Here is a 16,850-nt window from a genome sequence, read left to right on the forward strand (position 1 = left end):
TTACGATTATTAAAGTATGAGATATTTGTGCTTTGATTTATAGAAGAAAAAAGTGATTAAGGCTGCAACCATATACCCACTTAACCTGTGAGCAAGCCCCATTGAACTCCATGGGGCTTACTTCTGAGCGGACCTACGTAGGATTGCGTGATAAGTGTTCTGCCAAATCCCCCAGCAATTTCCAAGGGGGTATGTGGGGGAAGAAAAAAGGTTGAGAACCTCTGCATAGACGATATACATGCCATTGTGCAGTGATACCTCCTCTCTGCTTGAGGGCGCTGTGCTACTTCAGATGCAGTAGGAAGAGTGCCCCTTTGCTTCTATTTGCAGTTGCTCCCCCTACTGGTTTTGGAAGCATTGCAAGACGTCCTTGTAAGGGAAAAGGTGGCAGGGAAAGCAAACAGATGAGCTGGGCCTTACTGAGTTCAGGATGATAAAAGGTGTGTAGAGAAGCAGTAGGTGGGTGGTTTAAGAGAGAAGGCATACTATTCATTTAGAGAGCAGTCCTATAGTCCCTAGACAGTGTCGGGTGGGGGGGGCATAGGAGTCCAAGCTCCCCGCCCCCACTCACTTGCAGCCAGTGCTGAAAGAACCACAGGTTATCCCCCGCCTCCTTCCCTCCCTCTCTGCAGAGCCCGTCTAGCAAAAATGCAGAGCGGAAGAAGGGTGGAGGTGACGTGTGCCTTTGTGCTCCCCCCCTCACTCTGCATAGGATGGCCATCAGCCTCCGGATAGGATTGCGCCTTTATTTATTTAGATGATTTATAGGCCACCCTTCAGCAAAGCTTTGTTCTGGAACATAACCAGAACAATAATGCATCAGTATAAATGACAACCTTAGGCAGGCAAAAGAGCAGAAACACAGTGTAAAAAATCAACATAAAACTTAGCAAAGTAGATAAAATCCTCAGACAATTGATATAGCACGTTAAGTGTCTGGGGAATGATTGGGTGGGTTATCATTTTTCCCTTGTATAGTGAGAGCCAAACCAAAGAGGAGCTGAAGACTTGAGGTCATATTTTATTCCTTCAATAAGGAATATGTATATGAACTCAATAAAGGAATAAATTCAATGAGTTCATATACACACAGGACAGTCTTTTTTCAAAGTTGCTGTGTTTTCATTATGAATCTATTCATTTATTACATTTTAGCTCCTTTCTCCAAGGAGCTCAGTGTGGCTTACATGGTCCCTCCTCCACCACCCTTTGATCTTCACAACAACCCTGTGAGGTAACTTAGGATGGCTGAAGGTTATGGCTGAGCAGAGATTTGAACCTGGGTCTCCCCATTTCTAGTCTCAACAGACTAAATTGCACTTGCTCTGAGTATTCCTGGGTTGACATTACAATTAGAATGATATAGTTTAGGTATTAATGGTTCCATTTTTAAAAAGAAATAGTTCAGTTTTGCAAAATGACTAGATTAGTGACAAGATCAATTGCTCTTAGTCTCTAAAGGAGAAGATTCATAGAATTATAGGGTTGGAAGGGGCCTACAAGACCATCAAGTCCAACCTCCTGCTCAGTGGAGGAAGTCTGATTCCCAGGCAGGCTCCCATTCAAGTACTAACCAGGGCTGACCCTGCTTTGCTCCTGAGATCAGACGAGATCGGGCGCATCCAAGACGGTTCATATACGTGGCGTCTTTTATTGGACCAGGCATGGGGGTAGAGTTGGCTGCCATGCTTTCAAGTTGCACAGAACAGGCCTGAAGAAGAGCTCTGTTTAACTTAATACTTAAAGGAGTTAGGCACACCCAAGCCTACTGAAATGGGCTTTAGTGCACCTCTAAAAGGTGCACTCTATGGTATCGGTCTGTTTTAAAACCCACGCCGGAACACAAGAGCCCTGCTGGATCAGACTAAGGGCCTGTCTAGTCCAACATTCTTTTTCTCACAGTAGACTGAAAATGTCTCTAACCACAATTCCATGGCAAGAGATCTTTCTCAAAGAGACCATTTTGTAAAGAATCTAAAACTGGATTAGGCAAAACCAAGACAATCCAAATGGCACCAATAGTGCCAGCGCTAGCCTCTTCGTTTGGGTTTTACATTTGTTCTCTGCTGAAGTATCCGACCTTCAGTGTTGGAAAAGCCAGGTCTGCTATTCACGTCACCCTGATGGCGCAGGAGCCGCCGCTGCGCTGCTCCTTCCTGCTCCACCAGTGCAATGTCAGAAGCCCCAGACCCTGTGGGGGAAACCCGTGCTGCGTGGTCCTTTCTTCCACTAGCCTCAAAGTTTGGCTTTTGCTGGGGAGCCCCAGGGTGGGTTTCTTCCACCATGTTCAGGGCTTAACACAGGGGTCAGGAACCCCGGGCCCAGGGGTCTAGTCTTGGCCCGCTTGGGGTCCCAGTTCAGCCCACCCAGGATTCCCTGGATGGTCACGCCTCCTTTGCCCCAACCACCGGACTTTTGTGCAGCTGTCCCCGTTCCAAAAGGTTGAAATGTCTCTCCCAACACTTAGCAACTGTCAGGAAGAGCTCTAAGCTCTTTAACATTTAAGCTCTTTAAAATACACTGGTATTTTGGCCCCACCCCTTTTGCCTGCAGCCCTGCCCACCACTGAAATGCAGCCCCAAGAGCTTCTCCAAAACTGAATTCAGCTCTTGGGAAGAAAGAGGTTCACCATCCCTAGCTTAACGTGACACTTTAGCAGTGCAGGAAGGAGCAATGCCACCACGCCATCATCGTAAGATGAGCACCAGGCCTCAGAAATTGCACGGGGCTGTTCACACAACATGCTAACCCACACTCAGTGGTTAGGTGTGGGTTGTTTTGAACCGTGGGTTGTTCGTTGAACTGTGGGTTAACGTGTTTTCTGCACGGTGGGTTAGCGTGTTGTCTGAACGCAGCCAAGGTTGCCTGTTAACTGCGCGTTGTGGCTTGTTAACCACCCTGAACAACCCAACGAGCCATGGGTTCTCAAGGTGGCGTGTTCGAGAAAATAAGTCACACTGCATGGTTAACCAGCCGCCGTGGCTGCGTTCAGACAACACGCTAATCCGCAGTTCAATGAACAACCCACAGTTCCGAACAACCCGCACTCAACCACTGGGTGTGGTGGGTTAACATATCATGTGAACAGCCCCAATATGTGTGGCTGTTTGATGGATGGAGTTTGGGTTTGCTCAGTTGTAGTAAGGCTTCACTGGGCCGTCTTTCATGCCACATGATCGTTTTTGCCAGTTAATGGATGTGAGAGCCTAGATGCATTTCCGTGTTGGCCAACATGTCGACTGCCCCCCCCCCCCCGCCTCCAGCCTTCCAATTACATGAACTGTTCCTTTCATTGTAAGGTACTAATCATGATTCTTGATTTCTTGTCCTTCAGGACATTAAACGGCCTTGGCATCTTGGTGTGTTCCATGGACGGATCAGTGGCATTTTTGGATTTTTCCCAAGATGAGCTTGGTGATCCGCTGAGTGAGGAAGAGAAGGTACCGTGCATTCTTCTGGATGGGCTTGATAATCAAACTTCCCATCTTAAGGAGGGGGGAACATTTTGTTTGTTTGGGACCTGCATTGTCAGTTCTAACAGGTCCTTTTGGGTCACACCTAGGAACATGTGGCATGTTCACCATAAACAGGTATGTGCACTCATACCTGCATTCACTTACAAACACATGCATATTCTTTTTTGGGTATGTCTGCATGTTTTTCAAGTTGCTGTCAGTTGAAGGGAAGGTCCATAGCTGAGTAGTATTGCTCATGCCTTGCATGTAGAAGATCCCTGATTCGGTTTATGGCATCTGCCGTTAATAAGGATCTGAGGTAGTAGGAGGGCTGGGAAAGACCTCTGCTAAAGATCTTGGTAAGCACATCTGTTTTGGAGTAGACATTTCATTTCATTTATTATGTCTCTACACCACCCCATAGCTGAAGCTCTCTGGGCAGTTCACAAAAATTAAAAACCATTAAAATGCATTATACAAAGTGCAAAACCATTTACATAATATATATAAACAGATAGCACACATGGGCAATATATATGCGCCCTCCTCTGCGTCCCACCTGTACGAGACATACACTACGGTGGGACGTGGGAGAGGGCCTTCTCTGCTGTGGCATCCTGATTATGGAATGCCCTCCCCTTGGAGGCTCGATCGGCGCAAACTTTGGTCTCGTTTTTTGGCACCAAATAAAAACATGGCTTTTTCCAAAGCCTTTGAGGGCTAAATGCATTTCCTAGCACATTGTTTTAACTGTTTTATTGTTTTAGATTTTTACTGGTTTTAGCTTGTTTAATAGTTTAATATGTTTTTATGTAAAATATGTTTAAATTATTTATTGTTTTATACTGTCTAAATTGATTTTATCTGGATGCCGCCCTGAGATCTTAATGATATAGGGCAGGATGGAAATGTTTTAAATAAATAAATAATAAAATATATCTAAAAACAATGACCCAAAGACAGTCCAGGACCTGATTAAAAACTCACGTTATATTGCCAAATGCCTGAGGGAAGGGGGCAGTTAACCGAAAAGATAATAATGTTGGTACCAGGTGGGCCTCGTTGGAGAGATCATTCCATTCCATAATTGGGATGCCAACACCAAGAAGGCTCTCTCCCTTGTGGTCACCCTCTAAGCCTCCCTTGCAGGGAGCACCTGGAGGAGGGCCTTAGATGCTGAACATTGTGTACGGGTCAGTTCATGCTGAGAGACGCGCTCCCATCAGTGGTCCTGAGCCGTATAAGGTATTGTGGTCCTGAGCCATGTAAGGCTTTATAGGTCAAAACCAGAACCTTGAAAATATACAGGCAGCCAGTCCAAGTGGGCCTAGGCTAGGTGGAATACTAGGCAGTCCTAGGCTAGGCAGAATCACTGGTCTGCTCCAGTGTAAGGCTACCTTATATGTTCATAAAAAACTGATAGTGGGTGTGAACTGGGAGGGATGTACTTTTACATTCTGCAGCAAATTGTCTAGAGTCATCAGTAATGTGGTATGGGAAATGTTCCACTACTACATTTTCCTTCAGAAAATATTTTGCGTTTAGAAATGCATTGGCCAGCGCTTACGTTCATGTGCTGGAATGGGCCCAAATGAGACTCGGGCTTGTGTGCTACCCCCTCCTCTCCTCCTGCGTGGCCAGGAGGAGGACTTAGGTAGTCTTTACTTTCAGTTCCCCTGACTCCTGTCTTGTCGTTGTATGCAAACTGGGGATCGTGGTTTACAAGAGTTCTGATCAATTTCAAAGCAAGCCAGCTCCAAACCGTGGTTTCTGAAGGTAGCTTGTTAAATTAACCAGAGTTTGTTATAAACGATGACCTCCAGATTTCATGCAGCAGGTAGACTGTACAACGCAAATGGAGCTGTGCCCTGTTTACCAGCACGGCATGTTGTCCTTTGGACTATTGTCTCTAGCCTGATGAATACAAAATGAAACAAGAAAAAGCTCTTAAGTATGACTGTTAAAAGACTGTGTGTGTTTTTAAGAATTTTCTAAGAATGATCTTCTTTGGTAGTGTGTCAGCCTTTGTCAGGCATTATTAGTGTTTGAAATATCCTCCATTATTTCAAACATTACCTGAAATGGAGAAAATATTCTCCATTTCATTAAAAAAAAAATTAAGTTATCTCAGGCTTTCTGTGACTAGTCTTCTTCCTCTTCCCTTTCTCTGCACCTTCCCACCTTCAGAAACGAAACCTCTTTATCGGGGCTTAGAATCAGAATAGTAGGGTTGGAAGGGGCCTATAAGACCATCGAGTCCAACCCCCTGCTCAATGCAGGAATCACACCTGTCCTGAGAGACCTGTATTGGTTGCCAGTTGCTTTCTGGATGCAAGGTGCTGGTTTTAACTTTTAAAGCCCTAAATGGCTAAGGACCTGGTGCTCTAAGGGACCACCTGTCTTGTTATGAACCTGCCCGGTTATTAAGATCTGCAAGAGAGGCCATTTGAGGGCATCATTACCAACTGAAGCCTGTTTGTCAGGCACCTAAGAAGGGCTTTCTCCTGTATCTTCCCCAAACTACGGAACAAGCTCCTTCAAGAACTAGGACCGGGCCCCCCTCCCATGGCTTTTAGAAATGATGTGAAGACACATCTCTTTCATTTAGCCTTTTAAATTATGCCGTTATCTTACTGTTATATTTTACTGTTGTCTGTTTTCTTTATTTTTCTGCAGCAGCTAGATCATGTCCATGCATTTACTAAACGCAATACGAGAAATATTTATTGCTTGTAGCCATAGGCCATGGCATACAATATGTAAAAGAGAAAATGTCTAAAACGCAGGCATAAAACATGAGCAAATAAGCTTCCTGATTCTCATTTAACATACAGTGCAGAACTAAAATTAATCCTTAATAATAACTCCTGATGGTTTCTCTTGGCTTACTTTGTCAAAATTTATCAATTGCCTTTGATGTCAGGATTGATTCTGACTGCAGGGAGATAGTTAGCAGCTCAGATTCAGAAGAGGAACAGCCAGAATGGGGTGGGGGGGGGGAATGCATTTTCCCAAGCCAGTTCAGATATGGGTAGGTGTGCTTCTCAGGTTACTAACTCCCAGATGGCCTGGCCTGAAGCCCCGCCCTTGTCCCCCTCTGTGAGAAGCTGGGAGGAGGAGAGTGGGGGCTGTGACCTAAGAGATGCTAGACTGCGGTGCAGAGCTAGGAGGGAAACGTCAAGGGTAGAGCTCAGACAGTTGACCCAGTTAGCGATGTGTGAGAGGCGATGAAGGGAAGCATCACTGGAAGGTCAGGACATCCCTCCCTAAGTGAGTCTAGCCAGCAGGCCTCACTTCAAACTGCAGGCAACTTCAGTGTTCCCATTTGGATCCCCTGTTGTCATTCCTTTTGTAGCCTGAGAGTCTTCAAGGATTTGCATCTGTAATGAACCTGTTGATAATGAATTAAAGGCGTGAGATTGAAGCCTCTCTTTATTTGTGTGTGTGAGTGCATAAGGAAAGAGGGGCACCAAGGGAAATGTGACATTTACAAACCAGTGACACTTTATTCAAAACCCCTGCATGGTTCTCCTTTGCTGCTGCTGTAAATAATGCAACTTGGTAATATATGCATTCAAACTCACTGGAAAGTAAATATGCCATTATATCCTGTATTGACCATCTAATGCATTGGGACACACTGTAGGATAGTTTCTTTCTTGAGTAGGCATACAGCGGGCAAAATAATAGTGTTATGTATTACTAAATAATAATGAAACCCAAGAGTATTGACTGAAAAATAAAGCTGGGAATAAACGATGAATCAGTACTACTGAAATTCTTGCATCACCTGGATATTCAATCTGTGCCAAAGTTTTTTGTGAGTTGCTATCAAGGTTTGTGCATGTTGTTTAAGCAGCTGTTTGCTGTTCACATTTTTTTACGCCCCTTAGAGCAACATCCATCAGTCTACCTATGGTAAAAGCTTGGCTATAATGACTGAGGCCCATCTGTCTACTGCTATTATTGAGAATCCAGAGATGCTGAAGTATCAGCAAAGGCAGCAGCAGGCGGAAAAGAAGAGCGAAGTGATGAGAGATGCAGCGGGCTCAGTAGCACCAGCAGCAGCTCCGAAGGTGGCCAGCATGGTGAATGGAGAAAGCTTGGAAGACATCAGGAAGGTAGATATTTCAGGCGGTGAACCTCTTCCTTCAAAGCTTGTGACTGGCCTGGTTCGCACATAACGTCAACCCGTGGTATGGGTTGCTGAATTCTGGATTGTCATGTCATGTGAACATGGCTGTGCTAACAAACCATGGTTTGTTAACCACAAACAACCCAGAAAGAGAACCCATAGTTTGTTCTTGGGTTGTGAACTCTGGGTTGTTTAAACCAGGGGCTGTCATTATGTGTGAACCCAGAACCATGGGTTTTTCATGGGTTGTTTCACCTGGCCATAGAGGCAGCCGGCAAGAGCGGTAAAAAAAAAATCCCAGCACTCTACATACCAATACTACAGCACCGCAAAGGCATTTGGGATGCAGGGAGGAGCAAGCAAGGGTGGTGGGGGGAGGGGGGAAAAAACAACCCAGGGATTGAGAAAATAAATGATAATTTGTTTGATTGGCTGCCAAACAAGACAGCAAAACGTGGGTTGGCATTATATGCAGAACAGGCCAGTGTCTTAACCACACGGCGAAATCCAACCCAATTCCACGCTTGGCCCACTTTTAAAAACGTATTTTATTGAAGTACAAATATATATACTGCAGTATAATGAAATCAGTAACAAAAACAAATGTGGATAGCAGAGCATAGTACAAATATGAATTAAATCAGGTAAGCATATTATCCCAAAAGGAGAAATGAGATGTCTGAGGACAAGTCCCCAACAACCTTTCATTGATGTAAGAGAGGAAAGGAACCATGTTTCAAAGAAGGACTCTTATTTAACTTGTACCTCTTGAAATGTGACGCTTTATTAATATCAAGAGGTTGACATTTACAGTTAAAAGTTGCTAAATCGGAGAATTTCATCTTGGGCAAAGTATATCCAGTTGTTGTATTTTTGACTGGATGCTCTGTTCAGATCTGTTAAGATGACAATATTCAGCTCAAGGACCTGGTCTTTTACTTAGAAGCCCTGTCCTTTAGGAAACGCAACTTTAGGAGTTCTTCCAAATCTACAAGATCTGCTTGCAGGACCATTATTCAGTGCCATCATTGTTCATTGGAGTCTTGCAGAGTTACACAAGAAGCTTACAGCCTAAAAGAGAAAGTGGGAATAATAATAGAGGGATAGATCTTCATGGGCCTTTGATAGATCTTGATAGACCTTAACAGGAGTAAAAAAGCAAAAGTTCCAATAACCACCTTTCTTCTGACAGAATCTTTTAAAGAAACAAGTTGAGACCCGGACAGCAGATGGACGGAGAAGGATCACACCTCTCTGCATAGCTCAGCTGGACACTGGGTATATCATGAAGGGTTTGGGGGGGGGGGGGTTCCTTCTGTCCTGTGATGTTCCCAACTCATGTGCTCGAAAAAAGATTTTTCCTGCACCCTAGCTTCAAATATATGTATATGTATGTATGTATATGTATATATGAATGAATTAATGTATACACACACACACACACACACACACTGTTTTGAAACCTGATTCCAAATAGATTCGAAGACATTTGGCAGTAATACACTGTTACATTGCTTTGTTTTTTGAGACTGCAGCAGCGAATTTGGCAAAGTATAGATTTTTTAAAATGAAAGTAACTTCCAGTGAGACTGCACAAGAGTACAGAGGGGAATTTAGAATTGTGCATAACACCTCAATTAACATGTGGACTGCTATGGGATCTTGAATAGCACACTGTTCCATCCCTGGGACCTGTCCTGTGGAGAATCATAGAGTAGTAGGGCTGGAAGGGGCCTACAAGGCCATCGAGTCCAACCCCCTGCTCAATGCAGGAATCCAATTCTGAGAATGGAGATTCCATTCTATCCCTAATCTCATCCGATATGTAAACTGTTTTGCCAATTGTTTTGTCAATAGGCAGTGGTTCTTATTTGGATATTCAGAGGCAATGGTTGAAGGAAAGATATTTTATTAACAGAAAGCAGGTTAACAAAAAGCAGCGAAGCAAAAGTAAGCAAAATTCAATAACTGCAGTAAGTCTAATATCAGGCAAGATAAGCATAAAGCATACATTCCTTCAGTCACCGGAAACCTTGTACTCTTAAGATCAACAAATCAGATAAGGGCAGTGATGAGCAGACCCCAATGGTCTGGCCCGTAGTATCCAGAAAAGGGCAACTAAAATGATCAAGGGGCTGGAACATCTCCCTTATGAGGGAAGGTTATAACAGCTAGGATGTTTAGCTTGGGAAAAAAGAGGGTAAGGGGAGACACAATAGAGGTGTACAAAATTATGCATGGTGTGGAGAATGTGGATAGGGAGACATTTTTCTCCCTCTTTCATAATACTAGCTAGAAGCCACAGGAATTATCCCATGATTGGTGGGAGATTCAGGACAGATAAAAGGAAGGACTTCTTCACACAGTGCATAAACTATGAAATTAGCTACCACAGATGTAGTGATGGCCACCAATTTGGATGGTTTTTAAAGGAGATTGGACAAATTCCTGGAGGATAAGGCTATCAGTGGCTACTAGCCCTGATGGCTATATGCTCCTTCTAGTTTCAAAGGCACTATGCCTATGTACACCAGTTTCTGGGGAACATGGGTGGGAGGGTGCTGTTGCACTCCTGTTTGTGGGTTTCCCATGGGCAGCTAGTTGGCCACTGAGTGAACAGAATGCTGGACTAGATGGACCTGTAGTCTGATGGCTCATCTTACGTTCTTATCTATCCTACTTAGCCTACAATGAGATTCTGCCTTGGGAGGGTCCCAGGAAATCCTGTACTATCCCCTTGATCCCTCATATTCTGGACCTAGTTCAACACTACAGACAACACTAACCTCAACAATTGGCAGGCAGCCAGCCCAGATAATTCCCATTTCAGCTCTCGACTAACCTTGAGAATCTGCCAAAGGCTCATCTATCAGCCTCTAGCCATACAGCATCAACAGCATTAGCCCTGGAAACTGGCATAGCTACCCAGCGCCAAAAACAGGCTCAAACAGCATTCTAGACATGGGCAGGGGGGTTCTGTGCACCACAAAAGATACAGTGGTCTTCCATATTTCCACTACATTTGCTGAGTGAGATTTTTCAGATGCAAGTACAGCAGTGTCATCAATACTTGGATGACTCCAGGCTTTCTCTTTCATTCTTTGCTGATCCAAGACCCAAATTCTTTGCTGACCCAAAATTCGAAGTGATCTTGATAGGCTGGAGTGCTGGGCAGAAAACAAAAGAATGAAATTTAATAGGGATAAATGCCAAGGTCTGCACCTAGGAAAAAGAAACCAAATGCACAGTTACAAGATGGGGGATACTTGGCTCAACAATACCACAAGCGAGAAGGATCCTGGAATTGTTGTAGAGTGCAAGTTGCATATGAGCCAACGATGTGATGTGGCTGCAAAAAAGGCAAATGCTATTTTGGGCAGCATTAATAGAAGCATAGCTCCCAAATCCCATGAAGTGCTAGTTCCCCTCTACTCAGCACTGGTTAGGCCTCATTTGGAGTACTGTGTCCAGTTCTGGGCACCACACTTTAAGAAGGATGCAGTCAAACTGGAGAAGGTTCAGAGGAGGGCAACGTAGATGATCAGGAGACTAGAAACACAGCCCTACGAGGAGAGACTGAAAGAAGTGGGCATGTTTAGCCTTGAGAAGAGAAGACTGAGGGGAGACATGATAGCACTCTTCAAGTACTTGAAAGGTTGTCACAGAGAGGAAGGCCAAGATCTCTTCTTGATCATCCCAGAGTGCAGGACACAGAATAATGGGCTCAAGTGACAGGAAGCCAGATCCCAGGAAAAACTTCCTGACTCTTAGAGCAATACGACAATGGAACCAGTTACTTCGGGAGGTGGTGGGCTCTCCCCCACTGGAGGCATTCAAGAGGAAGCATCACTTGTCAGGGATGCTTTGACTTGGATACCTGCATTGAGCAGAGGGTTGGACTTGATGGTCTTGTAGGCCCCTTCCAACCCTACTGTTCTATGATTCTATAAGAGCAGCTCTTAGGAGCCTAAACCAGGGTCTCAGTACAGAAACGGGCTGGGTGAGGGTGAGCTGGTTGAATCCAGATAATGACTGAGGGGGGAATTCTGTTTGATCTGGAAAATGATGGTCCGTATGGTTTGGATTGGGTTGTATGCTGTCACTGAAAGATGAGCTGTACAGTCTTGGGGGAGCATCCAGCGCTGGCTGTCGACTTGTTCAAAACATGTTGCCCTAGTGGGAATGTCTGCTGCTTCATGGAAAACTAGCCCTTGCTAGCACAACCCAAGAAACTACCTGGGTAGCAGAAATCTTTTTTTATTTTATCATGTAACTGAGTGCATATATTTGTGCTTAAATGATCCGCATCTTTGATCATGCCAGCAGGCAAATGTAATCTTGATACTAAAACCCCCCACTTCCCTTGACTGTTGTCTTCTCTCTTTCCCTGCCTTTAAACAGGGATTTTTCTACAGCTTTTTTCAATAGTATTCCAATATCTGGATCCTTAGCAGGCTCTATGATGTCAGCTTCTCAGACGAATCAACTCATGACATTAGATTATAATGCAACCAATTCCCTCGGCACGTCTAAGCCTGCCTTAGAGCCAGTGGCGGTCAGTGTTAAACCAACTGAAGATGCAGCCAACAAAGAGGGGTCAGTATTGGGCAAGAGATCTCATCTTCTACCATTTCTGGCCTGTCCACACATGCATGTCAATCCTGCAGTGACTCAGTAGAGATGATTTGTGTTTGTGAATGAGTCATCATGGAAATAACTTTCATACCGCCTTGCCATCGTGGAAATAACTTTCATACCGCCTTGCCATCACTTCAGTGAAGTCAGATCGCACACTTAGGGCAGTATCCAATGGGATGTGGCACTCCTGCCGATTCAGTTCTGCAAGTGTCCCCTCCTGCCAATTCTGTTGTGCAAACGGGACCAACCACTTGCACAGCGGAGATTTAAGACTTCCTACAGGAAGCCTCCAAATGAGCAGAAACACTAATTTCTGGATCAGGACAGGTCAACGAGCTCCCTTATGCGAGCTCCACGAACCTGCCCTGTTCCAGGAACGAGCGTTTCTAGTTGCTGCCGGCAACACTAAATCTCCATTGCGCACACAGTGGGCGCTGCTTGGGATTGGCAGAGTCCCCGTTAGATACTGCCCGTTACTTATGAGCCACTCAGTGTGGTTCTAACAACTTGACTAAAATATAGGATACATTTCAGCAGTGTGTTTAATGTTATAAGGAGATAATCGGGCATGGTTTAACCTGTGATCATAAAACTGGAAAGTAATGTGTGAAGAGGCTCATGTGTCCTGTTTCATTCCAAGAGGGCTGAGCTAGATCAATATTTTTATTGGCTGGCCTTTAATATTGACAAGCGTGTGTGTGTGTGCTTTGCATTGTCTGCAGCTTCACAAAAAAGGGTGGGCTCTGTAGTCTATTATTATTATCATCATCATTATTATCCTTCCCCCCTTTTTACAGTGTAAATGCTACCTCTGCTTCAGCTGCTCCCCCTGCATCATCCCCCTCTGTGCTGACAGCCTCTTCCAAGATAGAACCAATGAAAGCATTTGATTCTAGATTTACGGAGCGATCCAAAGCCACCTCAGGGACTTCTGCCATAACACACACCAATCAGATTGCCATAGACAGGTGAGACATGAACTGTACAGGTGGGAGGACAAACCTGGGGTTAACATAGCTGCCATGGGACCATTAGCCATGAGTCAGGGATCTACCCAAGGGCAATGGTTTTTGTGTTTATTTTGCCCGTGGGCAAAAAGAGGGCAAGGAAGGACCATACAGGAGCACCTGCTCTACCTGCAGAAGGCCCTGGGTTCAGCATCTGCAGCTAAATTTAACAGTGGTCCCCAACTTTTGGGGGGTCACTGGGCACAATTGGAATTTTTAGTGTCATGGGTGCTTTCACAGAATGGCTGCATCCGTTCATGAAATGTCTGCCATGGTGGGCATGGCTGATCACAGAACACTCATTTCCCAGAAGGCAAACTGGTGAAACTAAAAGAAAAGTAAGTTGCCCAAGAACCTAAGTGCAAGGTAGAACTTGGGTCAGAGCTCCAAGACACAAAGCCACCCTTTTGAACCCAAATAAAGATGGCACTGGAGGGCAGCCCTTTGCTTTGCAACAAGCCAGCCTCCCAGTTTAAAAAATCGTAAGAAATAAAAGTTGGGAAGGGCAGAGGCCTGGCAGGCACTAAAAAAGTTGTTTGTGGGCACTGTGTTGGAGATCCAGAGGTAAATGAATATTGGCTGGCCTGGTTGGGAAAAAAATTTCTTTATGGCCGTGGTGAGCCAGTCAGAGGAAACAATCCTGGCCTAGAAAGCCCAGTGGGTTCTGATTTTGGTACAAGGCAGCTTCAGCTTTGGAAAACTGATGCAAACTGTGAAGCTAATCCTTTTATTTGTCATGCAGATTGAAGGAGCAGAACTCAGTTAGGGATAGTAAACCCAGGGATATCCTAGAGAGCAGCAGCGACAGTGAGGAAAAGATCCCAGCCAAGCCAATGTCGCTATCCAAGCGCAAACTGGAACTTGAAGTAGAAAAGAAGAAAAAAGGCAGGCCTCGAAAGGACTCTAGGCTCATGCCCGTCACGCTAACTGTTCAGGTAACCAGGAAGTTAGTTACCTTCTTTTGATAACCATTAGAGATTCTTGTATAAGGAAGGGGAAGTCGGGGAATGTTAGTGTGAATGCCCAACTCTGTTTATTATTTCCATTTTTTTGCTTGCAAGCACAAGGGAGTCACCAGGGCAGTAATCGTCAACCTTTTTGGATGCAGGCCCACGTTTAATCCCAAACTGCAACAGGGCACCTGCTTCAGATTTTACCGTATATCAGGGGTAGGCAACACACGGGCTGCATGCAGCCACCCCCACCCCCACTGCAGCCCCTGCAGCCTTCAGGACAGTGGCAGGGGTGTGGCCCCCTGAGGGAGCAAAACTCTCCCCCAGGCCTCCCAAAGTTGCTCACCCTTGCTGTATATGGACCAGATGCGAAGGAGGGCAGGACCCCAATATTTCTGACAGTAGAATACAAGAGCATAGTTGAACACACGATGCAGTTTGTTTGTCATGCCAAGGTTGAAAAACCCACACTTAATACCACCTTCTACACATCTAAAAGAATTTTGCCCTCCTTTTGTATCTGGTCACCTCGCTCCCTTTTCACCTCTCTCCCCCTTTTTTTTTTTATTACAAACACTGTAGTTTGTTTGGTTCCCCCCAGTTGTATTTTGCCAACACGTCCATGAGTTATTTATTTTCCTGTTACACAACAAAACAGAAAACGGTGTTGGTGCCACCAGTTTGAACTTCAGGATGCCATCCGCTTGAGTCCTGCCATGCCGGTTGAAGACCGATACACTATTAGGGCATATCCATCTATCTAATTATCTATCTATTTATATTTTAGCCCCCTTATTTATATATTTATTAGCAGATCTGTATACTGCTTTTCAAGTGGCGTCCTCAAAGTGGTTCACAACACTTATGAAATATAAATATATGGATACATTAAAAACCATACACTTAAAGCACGCGTGTGCGCACACTCCTGATGGAGCAGGTGTCTGCTGCTGTCTTCGCCTGCCTTCTTCTCCCTTCTTCTCTCCTGGATTCCTTTCCCCGGGGGGGGGGGTTGGGACAATGACTTATCCCTAATTTGTGCTGAGCTTAAATTGACATGGGCGTTTTACACTTGTCTTTCAGTCCCCAGCTCTCCTGGCTTCTGAGAAGGATGGTCCTTGTCACAGTGCACCCTTAGCACTTAAACTGCCAACCCCAGTCCCACAGAAATCATTTGCATTACAAGTAAGTGGCTGATAAAACTAAATAGATGGGAGTGGGATAGAATAGCTGTCCATCAGCGCTGTTACTTACCTTTCCTCTTAAGTTAAAGAGGGAAAGGTGGTGTGTTCAGGCCTTGAAGTCAAAATTCATAACAGTCTTGAGCTGATTTTGTATAGTTATATCCCTTGCATGAATTGAAGGGGCTGTCAAGAAGAGGCTCAAAGACATTTCCAGGATCTCAAAAATAAAACGAATACTGAGTTGTTCAAACCACAAGTCAGCCTTCCCAACCCGGTGCCCTCTTGATGTGTTAGACTACAACTCCCATCATCGCTAGTCAACATGGGCAGTGGCCAGGAATTCTGGGAGTTGTAGTCCAAAAACCAGGAGGACACCAGGCTGGGGAAGGCTGGTTTAGATTGTAGCCTTGCTGGGTCAAGTGTCTGTCGCCTTTTGCTTATGAAACTGTAAAAAGTGCCCTGTATGTTGAAGGCACTGTGTAGATTATCATAAAGAAGACTTGAGTTCAGACCTGGAAAAAAATGTAACATGGAATTAAAACCTCCAAAGACATAGTCTCCTCCTGACTTGGCTTTAGATTTCTGAGGCTTCTGAACGCGGTGTCATGGGCTAAATTCATATGTAGTGTTTGTACATAAGCCAGGATTCCTGGCCTACTATGAACAAGCAGCGTGCTGGTCCACACATCTCGTTCACTCCCACTTTGCTCTTCCCTGGTTTCTTGCTGGCGAGCAACAAACCAGGATCCTGGGTTTGAACGTTAGTGTAAGCTTGACCCTTCCTAGTTAGTTGTACCCCTCGCATGAAGGGAGGAGTTAAGCAGTAACGAATGGCCTGCATGTATTAGCATGCTGTTTGTTCACAGTAAAACAGGATAAACCAGGAATCCAGGCTTATTGTTATGTGTGGAGGTGGCTGCAGCAAACCATGGTTTGCAGTAACCATAGTTTAGAATTTGAACCATGATTTGAGCCTCCAAATGTTCAACAGGTGAAGCATGATGAAGAGCTACTTACTCAGTTTTGTATTCTATATTCATACTTGGACTCACTGTCATCTCTAGAGTACCGCGCTCTCTGAATGCATGCTCATCAGAACTAAATTCACATTCCGAGTATGGGAAGAGCCCAGTAATAATTATGATTATTAAAGTGCCTGTAAGTCGTATTGTACAGAACGCTCCTCGAACTTAACAGTTATGGTTACATATTAGCTATACATTTCATTTCATTTCATTTCACTTCATTTATTATATTTTTATACCACCCCATAGCTGAAGCTTTCTGGGTGGTTCACAAAAACTGAAAATCATTGGAACGCATTATACGAAGTATAAAAAAACCATTTACATAAAAACCATATAAACAGATAGCACACACAGACATGTGTGTTGCAGATGCCGCAGGGAGCTCTTTTATGTTTGAACAACAGATGCATTTCTATAGCGCTGTTTAAATCTAGAACCTGCGATTTTAGA

General features: G+C 44.6%; 1 protein-coding gene across 2 annotated transcripts in view; it reads left to right on the plus strand.

Annotated features, from left to right (window-relative positions):
- Positions 1-16,850, plus strand: part of HIRA (histone cell cycle regulator) — a 59,042-nt gene that overhangs the window by 29,161 nt on the left and 13,031 nt on the right. For both annotated transcript variants that reach the window (XR_014785801.1, XM_084820364.1), the window contains exons 11-17: positions 3,335-3,440; positions 7,349-7,576; positions 8,783-8,868; positions 11,992-12,186; positions 13,026-13,196; positions 13,978-14,170; positions 15,272-15,373. Coding sequence is in view for 1 of the 2 variants with exons in the window: in XM_084820364.1 (XP_084676490.1) it covers positions 3,335-3,440; positions 7,349-7,576; positions 8,783-8,868; positions 11,992-12,186; positions 13,026-13,196; positions 13,978-14,170; positions 15,272-15,373 (1,081 nt within the window). In the remaining variant the exon portion in view is untranslated. The remainder of the gene's footprint in view (positions 1-3,334; positions 3,441-7,348; positions 7,577-8,782; positions 8,869-11,991; positions 12,187-13,025; positions 13,197-13,977; positions 14,171-15,271; positions 15,374-16,850) is intronic.

Source organism: Heloderma suspectum, chromosome 13, assembly GCF_057233095.1.
Source record: "Heloderma suspectum isolate Gila_16-S chromosome 13, 16-S_ref, whole genome shotgun sequence".
Taxonomy (NCBI): domain Eukaryota; kingdom Metazoa; phylum Chordata; class Lepidosauria; order Squamata; family Helodermatidae; genus Heloderma; species Heloderma suspectum.